The sequence below is a fragment of the Sarcophilus harrisii genome, chromosome 2, assembly GCF_902635505.1.
Source record: "Sarcophilus harrisii chromosome 2, mSarHar1.11, whole genome shotgun sequence".
Classification (NCBI taxonomy): Eukaryota; Metazoa; Chordata; class Mammalia; order Dasyuromorphia; family Dasyuridae; genus Sarcophilus; species Sarcophilus harrisii.
In genome coordinates this window covers 29,648,871-29,658,843 of record NC_045427.1, presented here as the reverse complement: position 1 = coordinate 29,658,843, position 9,973 = coordinate 29,648,871, and the positions used below count along the sequence as shown (strand labels likewise).

At 41.4% G+C, this 9,973-nt stretch overlaps 1 protein-coding gene across 1 annotated transcript in view; it reads right to left on the bottom strand.

Moving 5' to 3' along the window:
• Positions 1–212: 212 nt before the first annotated feature.
• The window catches only part of DNAH6 (dynein axonemal heavy chain 6), a 189,518-nt gene continuing 179,757 nt past the window's right edge, over positions 213–9,973 (bottom strand). The window contains exons 72-76 of the mRNA XM_031949760.1: positions 9,218–9,403; positions 8,572–8,644; positions 7,368–7,519; positions 6,180–6,402; positions 213–517 (exon numbers count right to left, since the gene is read on the bottom strand). Of these exons, the coding sequence (XP_031805620.1) occupies positions 414–517; positions 6,180–6,402; positions 7,368–7,519; positions 8,572–8,644; positions 9,218–9,403 (738 nt within the window). The 3' untranslated portion in view covers positions 213–413. The remainder of the gene's footprint in view (positions 518–6,179; positions 6,403–7,367; positions 7,520–8,571; positions 8,645–9,217; positions 9,404–9,973) is intronic.

The following is a 9,973-nucleotide window of genomic DNA, read 5'->3' as shown; positions in this document are numbered from 1 at the left end:
AGCCAGGCTTATTTTAAGCATCCTGGCTGGGAGAATGGACTGGACAAATGGAGCTGGAGTAACTTTATGATACAGAAACACATTCTCTCCTTAGGCTTAGGGAAGATTCGCTCCTTGTTCCCCTCTTCCTGCTCCCTTAGTGTCCAAAAGAGCAAAAGGGAGAAAAAAGTCCTAGGATTATTCTAAGAAACACAACGGGAAGAAACTTTTAGAGTTATTTTATTCTGAATTTGAAGAGAAATAAAAATCACAATTTCCTTTCCTTTATTGTAAAATCAAGTCACTGGTAACGTGCCGTGTCTGACCGGAGCCAGTGACCGCCCCAGTGACCGGCCAGCATCTTTGGGCCCTTATACGTACAGGGCTTCTTCCACCAGCATGTGTTTCCGCACTTCTTGGACCATCGTGCTGCCTTACTCATTCAGCTGGCACAGCAGAGCGGAGCCTTTGGCTATCCAGTAGTCATTGGGTTTCTCGGATGGTAAGAGGATTGTCACCACAAAATTAGTTGAATGACCTAGTTAAAGAAATGAGAAGAAATCTGTTAAAGCGATTCTCCTGTAGTGGGAAGAACATTTAAGAAAGGCTCCTTCTTCATGTGTCCTTGGACTGTACCTCTGTGAGTCTGGATTTCTCCATCCTTGAAAAGCATGGGTTAGACTGGATGGTCTCTGAGGGGGGCCCTGGGCCCTCTCCAGCCTCAGTTTCCCTATCTGTAGGATGGAGTAGATTGGACCACATGGTTTCGAAGATGCTTCTAACCTCAGCCCCAGGATTCAGGTGGAGGTTTCCCCAGAGGCTGGAGTACAGCCTACTCATCCAGTGTGGGGCCGAGCAGAGAACCCAGGCCCGTGGAGGAAGAAGAGAAACTGCTTTTTAAAGAGAGGGGGGTCAGAAGAGGGACTGGACCAGGTATAGTGCTGGGCACTTGCTGCAAATAGCCCCCCCTTAATCCTAGGAGTTCAGTGCTATTATTATTAGCCTCAATTTACAGCTGAGGAAAAGGAGCTACAAATGGACGTTAAGTCCAAGGTCACAGAGAAGGGTCTGAGACTGGATTTCTAGAACAAACATGGGAGCTGATATTGCTGTCGGGGCTAAGACCAGCCCAGGAGCGCTTAGCTATAGGTCTCACCCTTGCTCTTTGGGGAGAAAGTCAAGCTTCCTTCCATGTCCCTCACTAAGCCTTTTCCCAACCAATCAATCAATCAGTTAACCAACATTTATTATTGCCGAGTCATTTTTCAGTTGTGTACAACTCTTTATAACCTCATGAGTTTTTCTTGCAAAGAGTGGTTTGCCATTTTCCTTTTTAGCTCATTTTACAGATGGGGAAACTGAGGCAAAAAGGGCTAAGTGACTTGCTGCTTTTGAACTCACAAAAAAGTCTTCCCCTGTTCTGGCACTTAGTTTGCCGTCCCACCTAGCTGCCCAGTCATTAAGTATTTAACAAATTAAACATTTATTAAGCACCTACTATGTTCAAGGAACAGTGTTTAAGTGCTGGAGATACAAAAAGAGGCAAAAGATAGTCCCTGACCTTGAGGAGCTCACAATTACGTGGAGAAGGCAACGTACAAACAAATACAAAAATGCTCCATGTGCCTTCTCTGCTGACCTGAATTTATACGGCCTCTTCTATGACTTTTACACTCTTTGGAACTCTTAACCACAAAAAGGAACCCAATGACTTATCATCACATATGATGATAAAGGGAGAAAAAATATTTCAGGTTTTGGTTAGGGTCCAAGCTCAAAAAGCCAATTTTTTTCTCTCTGAGGTGTCTGTGAAGTGACTATTTCTCTTTCTCCATCTTTTCCTGAGGAACCTGACTCTCCCCACTTAGGTTTTTGGCCCCTTAGACCCCATGAAGCCCTATCTGCCAATCAAGCTGAGCCCTGAGGGAGAGATGGAGGATGGTTTGAAGAAGTGTGAAAGGCAGGAAAGAAAGATTGGGTTTCACCTCAATTCAACGAGAGAGAGCTAGAGTTGGAGCTAGAGTCTGCCTCAGGCACATTCTTAGTAGTGAGTTTATGGGAAAGCCACTTTCTTTTAGACCCAGTTTTCCCATCTGTAAAATGGAAACAGTAACACTAACTTCCAAAAGTTGTTACTGATGATCGAATGAGATATTTGGGAAGCATTTTACAAACTGTAAAGCATCATGTAAATGCCGACTCTTGTTATAACTCAGTAAACATTTGCTACATTTTTGGGGGGAGGTAAGGAGGGATGTATCCACAACTTCCTCAGGAGGTGGAGCTTCCAATAAAACCTCTTTAGTACAGGTCTTTATCTGTTTTATGGCTAATTGTCCTGAGAGAGGCCTAGGGGCACTGAGATGTAAAGTGACGTCACACAGCCAGTGAAAGCCAGAGGCTGCACTGGAACCCAGCTCTGAGGCCAGCTCTTAAGTATCACAACAGGCTCTCCAGCCATGCCCTTTGTGTGTTAGGCTAGGGATGTGACCGAAGATTTCACAGTAAAAGATACTCCCAGGAGTCAGGTTCCTCTTGGATCACTCAGGTTTTGTTCCCAGGAAAAGATGGAGAAAGAGAAATAGCCACTTTATGGACACCTCAGAGAGGAAAAAAAAATTAGCTTTTGAGCTTGGACTCTAATCAGAAAATGAAATCTTTTCTCTCCCTTCATTATCATATGTGATCTCCAGAAATCACTGGGTTTTGTTTTGTTTGATTATGAGTTCCAAAGAGTTTAAAAGTCACAGAAGAGGAATTTCCTTCTACAAATGGAGAGAGCATCTTCTCTACCATTTAGAGCTACTGGGAACTTAAGCGACTCGGCCAAGCTGGTAGGTGCCAGAATTTGGACTTGAACCCTTTCTTCTTGACCCCCAAGCTGCCTTTCTGACCATTAGGGCACCCGCTTCTCAAGTGCACTTGCCTTTCAAATACAATTTTGTCTTAGACAGTTGAATTTACTGTCTGCTCTGTTGATTTACTCTGGAGGCTTGTCTGATTCTTACAATTGCATTGCACTTGGTCATATTAAAAAACAAACTAATTTGGATTATTTTTAGGAACTCATTGGTGTTGCCAATTTTTTTTTTAAACAAATACAATTTTGTCTTAAACTGTTGAATTTACTATCTGCTCTGTTGATTTACTCTGGAGGCTTATTTGATGCTTTGTCCTCAAGTCATATTAAAAAACAAACTAATTTGGGTTAATCTTAGGACCTCATTGGCGTTGCCTGATTTTTTTTTTTTTATTCACTTTAACCTCCCAAACTGGAGGACTGGCTACTCTTGTTTGAAGTGTCAAGGTACCAGGTTCTACGAATTTTAGCATGGCTCTAAGATTACAGGAAAGGGGCTCAGGATCTCTCATCCTAGAGCTCAAACCCTACTAAGTAAGTAGTTCCAGCCTGAGAGACACCCAAGGGGCAGGAGGGGACTTTTAACCATGCTTTAACTAGATTTAACCAGCAGATAGAGTGCTGAGCCTGGCGATAGGAAGAACTGAGGGTCAAAACTGACTTCAGACATTTCCTACCTGTGTGATTCTGGGTAAGTCACTTCACTCGGTTTGCCTCAGTTTTCTCCCCTGTAAAATGAGCTGGGGAAGGAAATGGCAGACAACTCCAATGTCTTTGGCCAAGAAAACCCCAAAAGGGGGGGGGAACATGACTGGAAAATGATTGAACGACAATTAGATTGCTGCTGACATCATTAAAAAGAAATGCAACAGAGTGTTAAGGTCCCCCTGAACGTGTGGTTTTACAAGAGGTAATGACTGAACCAGATCCTTCTGAAGTGACCCTGAAGCTTAATCATGCAAGTAGTTTTCTGATTTCCCCAATCCTGGCTCTTTTTCTCCACCTAGTGGAATTCCGAGGCTAAAGGCTCAAGGGACCAATTTCAAATAACAGATTATTATGGCTGGACTTTGTGCCTCAACCTTCTCATTTTAAAAATGGGCAGACTGAAATGCCACTGAGGGATTTAATTTCTGGGTGGGGAAACTCCCTGTGCCATTCAGTAGGTGTGGTGTAATGGACAGAGCACTGAACTTGGAATTGGGAAGATGTGAATTGAAATTTGGCCAGAGACACTTAGTAGTTATGTGACCAGGCAAGTCATTTATCCTTTTTCTCACTCTTAGTTTTTCCATTTCTAAAATGATGATGGTAATAATGTTACCTTTTATCATAGAGCTATTGTGAATAGCCAATGAGATAATATATGAAATTTTGAAAAGCTTTCAAAGTTTAGATGAATATTGCCTCTTATATGTAGAAGCCAGAAGTGACCATGGTGGGAGTGAGAAACTTGTGTCCTATAAGACCCAGAGCGATAGAGAGTTACTTTGTGCCTACATTAGGTGGGCCCCTCCGAGCAGATGCTGGATTCTGACTGAATCAGGGCAGAATGACGCAAGACACAAATGATACAAGACCCAGCTGAGACTTGTGGACCTGGAGAATCACTACTGTCGCAGGAGAAAGGCAGCAAGGTGAGAAGTGTTCATGGAGAGCTAATAAACTAGCATCTAACCCACAGAAGAGGAGTCATGAATGAGCCAAAGGCTCTTTCAATAAACAAATGGAAAATCACAAAATCTCAGACGTGGAAGAGTCATATATGAAGAAAAAGCAAAACTATCTTTTGCCTTCAAGGAACATGCATTCTAATAGGAAGAAAAAGATACAAATTCATTTATAACTGTCATTGAATTCATAATAACCATTTGTTATTATGTTGTTTTCCCCCTCAAACAGTAGACACCAACATGACAACTATAATCACATGAGGAGGAACTCTATAATTTTTTTTTTTAGCTTAGGTGGGGGCTCCTCATATCTCCCCCGAGATGGGAAGCAATAATGTGATAAAAAATGGCAATAGATTTGGGGGCTCTCTGACACTAAATAATAGATTTAGACTTTGGAGGTGGGGGCCTTAATTATCATCTAGTCTGACTTCCTTGTTTTATGATTTGAGAACCTGAAGCCCAGATAAGTGCCCAAGATCACATAGGTAGAGGGAATCAGTAACAAGCTCTGCTATGTAAATGTGTCAATAATGTGCTCTGGCAATGTCTGAATGTGTCTGAATTCTGGTTAATGTTAATAGGAGCTAGCTTGTTCTCAGTGTTAATGTAGCCCCCCAAATTGCACAATGTTCAGTGTTGGTAAAATGCTGAGAAACTTGCATTAAAAGACCATTATCAACACTGAGCATCATCAGAAGCCTGAAGCTTGCCCTTTGAGTAGCCAGGTGACTTATTATTTTAAGTTCAGTTAATGGTCCACTTGCTTTGTTTGTGATTTTAAAGATGGGACTGGCTTCCTATGTCTTTCCCACGGGGCCTCTGCCCATTCGTTACAGTCTTAGTTTTCATGGATCACAGGACTTGGAACTTGCAGAGATAGAGAGATGATCCAAATCCAAGCTTTCATTTAACAGATGAGGAAGCCAATGCTTGCCTAAAGGTGTAAGGATAGGAAGCAAGATAGTTGGATTTGAACTCAGATCCTCTGTTCCAAATCCAAACTTTTATTTAATAGATGAGGAAGCCAATGCTTGCCTAAAGATGTAAGGGTAGGAAGTAACAATGCTTGGATTTGAATCCAGATCCTCTGTCTCTGAGTCTGGTAGTCTTGCTCCTATACCCTTTTCCAGCTGGTAGCCATGGAAGCCAGATAATAATAATATTGATGTTGATGAGGATTTCTGTAGTTCCTCAAGGGTATAAAGTGCTTTACAAATATTATTCCACATAATGCTTAAAACAACCCTGCAGGTGATCTTCCTTGCCCAGCCCTCCCTCAGTTCAGTCCAATTCACTTTCATGTCTTGGTTTCACCTCTTTGAGGTCCTGGTCCTCCATCAGAACCAAGGACAAACAACAATAGTAGCCGTCACCTCTGGCAGATAGATATTATCACCCCCTTTTTGCATATGAGAAAACTGAGGTAAACAGAGGGCAGGTGACTTGTTCAAAGTCGCATGGCTAGGAAGTGGTGGAGAATACATTTGCACTCAGATCTTCCTGTCTTCAGATCCAGCACTCAGTGCCCATGGCACCATCTCACTGTTAGAAATTGGGATTATCCTATTATGTCTGAAATTGGTTTTTTGGGTCCTTTGTGAGAAAGAAATATACATAATCACAACATTCAGGTTGCATTTTGTGTTGATGTACAAAGTTCTTACCAGTGGTGGAGAGTGTCCCTGCTCGGGCTCCAGTTTTGTAGAGTGGAGAGTGATACAGCGAGGGAATGGGTTCATAGTTCTGATGAGGCTCAAAATGTACCACGGGCAACATGGGGTTCATCTGTCCAGGCAAAGCATCTTCTATAACCATGTTTTCATCATCCCAGCGTGAAGCGTCCATGAACATTCCATGCACCAGCACGCCATCCTCAGGAAATGGCAACTGAAAGGGAAACATGAGCACAGAAACCCAGTGGGTGCATTTCTGGAAGTGTGACCTTGAGGAATAAGCATTTTAAAAGTACCTCTTTTGTCAGGCGGTCAGCTAGCATTTATTAAGCACTTACATGTGTGAGGCACTGGGCTAAGTGCTGGGGTTACAAAGAAAGGCAACAGCAGCAGTAGTAACTCAGACAAAACAAGGCAAAAAGTTTCTGAGCCCTCCAGGACCTCACAATGTAATGGGGCCGGATACTGGGCAAAGTTCTAAATGGAATGAACAAAGCAAATACATACTCAAAAGGAACAACATGTATCTCACATTATCTATCCATCCATCCATCCATCCATCTATCCATCATCTATCCATCCATCTATTTATCATACATTTGTCTATTTTTACAAGCATCTGTCGGTCTATCATCCATCTTTCTTTACATGCATGCATCTATCCATCCATTAATCTATCTATTTATCATACATCTATCAATCTACCATTTCTATAGATATCTGCATAAACATCATCTATCAATATCATATGTCTATAGATGTCTATAATTGTATATATATGCATACAAACACTATAGAGTACACATACATATGTATACATGCATTCTGTGGTGCCTTAAGGATATAAAGTGTTTTACAAATATTATTTCCACTCAATCCTCAAAACAACTCTTCAGCTACCTTGTCCAGCCTTCCCTCACTTAAATCCAATACACTTGCATGTCTTGGCAGAATTGGAAAGGGGGCCCCTTGTCTTTTGACTCCTTCCTGAGACCCTTTTCCATTATGCTATAGTGTTCTCAAACCGAGCCATGGATGGAGCTGAGAAGCTGACACCTGTGACTTAGGCATGTGTGTTACAGCATGCACATGAATCTGTGCAATGGGAGCAATTTGACTCAGTCAACAGAAGTGGATTCAACAAGGTCTCTGGTCCTCCGTGGCCAGAAGGAACAATACCTCCTTATCCATGGGTGACTCCTGTCCAAACTGTACAGTTCTGGATGCTTCGATCACCAGCGCTTGGTCTCGGTAAACAGGCACAACGTTATAGCAAAAATTAAGTTCATCTATGGGCAAGTTGTATTTTCGAGCGTGGTTCTGCAGAGTTCCTATTGGAGAAAAGTACGGGTAAGGTGGCTCTTCTGCATTTTTACCTCTGGCCCACATTATCCTTGGGGTTGTCCACTTGTTGGTAGAGGTATCTTATTGGGGGATTGAGCAGATGCTGAGAATCACCATTAGTCAAATCTCTCTACCAGCAGCTGGCCCCAAAGGCTAGGACTCCAACCTTTTGAGTGTAATTCCTCTGGGTTAAAGCACTGTGGACTTCATATGTCCTTTGTGAAAATAGTATAGCCGAGATTACATATATAATTTTATGTATATTATATATGTATATATAAATATACAATATGAAATATTATATGTGTGTATATAAATATACAACATGAAATATTATATGTGTGTATGTAAATATATAATATGAAATATTATTATAATTATTTTTTTTGCCATTTGCAGAGGACTCAGAATTGGAAGCTCAGGACTGGCTAAATTGGAATATCTTATAGAAATTTCCTGATGCTGACCTTAATGGAACAGACATATTAACAAGGGATTTCCCCCCCTCCATTTTCTAGATTTCTTTGTCCTGATGATACTAAAGAAATACCCAAGAACATTAGGTCAGCAGAACAGAAATTCTAGGACTCAGATTATAATGAGCAATTCCTATCCAAAGTATAAGGTCCAAGAAAAAAGACTTTCTTGTTCTTCCCCAAATTCTAGGTATCCTGAGAAGAGCTTGGATTTGGGGAGCTAAGGAAAGTCTGCTATTTTTGGACTTCTCTTTTCTCAGATGATTAAGAAGTAGACCCCAGCGACATTATAATTGCATATTGAAATAGAAACTCCTAAGGAGTCTGTCAAAAAGTGGCCATTCTACTCTGGTTACTGGAAAAAAATTTCTAACCAAACATCTTGCTTATTCTCTGTATTCTTTCCTAGTTAACTAATAAAGTAGCTATTTCTCAATTCTTCTCTTGAGTTTTCTCCTTTGTTTTCTCCCTTGAGGGGTGCTACGGAGATCCATTCCTACTCATAACTCTATGATTCTCTATTAATTCAGGACCTACTAGAAAACTAAGAAAAATACTTGTACCTGTCAGAAATCCTTGAGGAAAAAAGAAACCAGATATCCAGAATGATTTGGGCTGTCCTCTTTTGAGCCACAACTGAAAAGAGAAACAATGGAATAGACTAGTATGGGGGCTGAAGTAGCCTATATTCTATCTTAAGGTTGCTAGACAACTGAATTTTTCTTCTTCCTCTTCCTGGATGGTATCTAAACCAGTCCAGAAAACTGGTTATTATTCCAGTAATTCTTTAAAATGACCAAAAAGATGCCATAATCCCTCTTACCAAGATATTCTAGCATTTCCAAAACATCAAGAGTCAGAAAGACTGTGCTTCTTGTGTTCTGGCTACTAGATAAAAATAGATAATAATCAGCTATGGAATATGGAGAAAACAATGTAAGTGGCTCAGGGTTAAAGCCAAGTGCCTAAAATTATTCCTAAAGTCATTTGAGCATTGTCTGGGACAGTGAGCAACATCATTTAGCCCCTGAGTGTTCCCAGGCCACTGTCATTGAGCAGGGATAGGATCATTCCCATTCTGGACATTCCCAATATGGAAAGAAACACAGATTTCCCTCCCTGTGCCTCACACCCTCCCTGGGCTGGTTCTAGGTATAAGTCCAGCCATGGCACTAACTCAGCTGAAAGCCAAAGGACAACTTTGCTCACATCCACAAAAGCTGTCCTCAAGACGAGATCTTTGACCCAGGATGACAGAGGCTTTAGAGAAGGGTAGGCGGCATTGGACCACAATACTGGAACCTGATTGTTAAGAAAGCTATTGTACACTCTCTCCATTTCTTCAGACATGACGACGAATCCAGCAATTGCTTTGTCCAGTGTTTCTAGGGAAATCTGAAAGGAAACACAAATGTTTATCTTAACACTCATGAAATACAAATAGTGAATGAAAAAAGCCTTAAATAATAAGGCACAATTCAGACAGTGGGAACTTCTGCCCTAGGCAGTGTGAAAATTAAGTCACAGTCACATCAGGATCCAGGATCTTGTGAACCCCAGGGGAGATGGCGAGGAAGTCCCAAGCAGCCGAGATGTAAGGATCAGGTCAGCAAGAATGTGTAGGTTAAAGGTGGGAAGACCCAAGGGTTAGCATTAGGTGAGGGAGGAGGTCGCACAGAGATAGGAAGAGGTAGGGAAAGGAAGAAAACAGAGAAATGTGAGAGGGCAAACCCAGCAACCGAAACCAGAAGATTCATGGATTAAGAAATTAGAAATCACCTAGTTTCAGGGCTTCTTAGCCGTTTTTGAGTCACAGATCTCTTGGATAATTTTATGAATTCTGAAGACTCCTCAGGATAATGTTGTTAAATACAAAAAACCATAGTTACAAAGGAAACCAATTATATTAAAATGAACACATAAAAGCAATGTACATCTTCCAGGTTAAGAACCCTGATCTAGCTG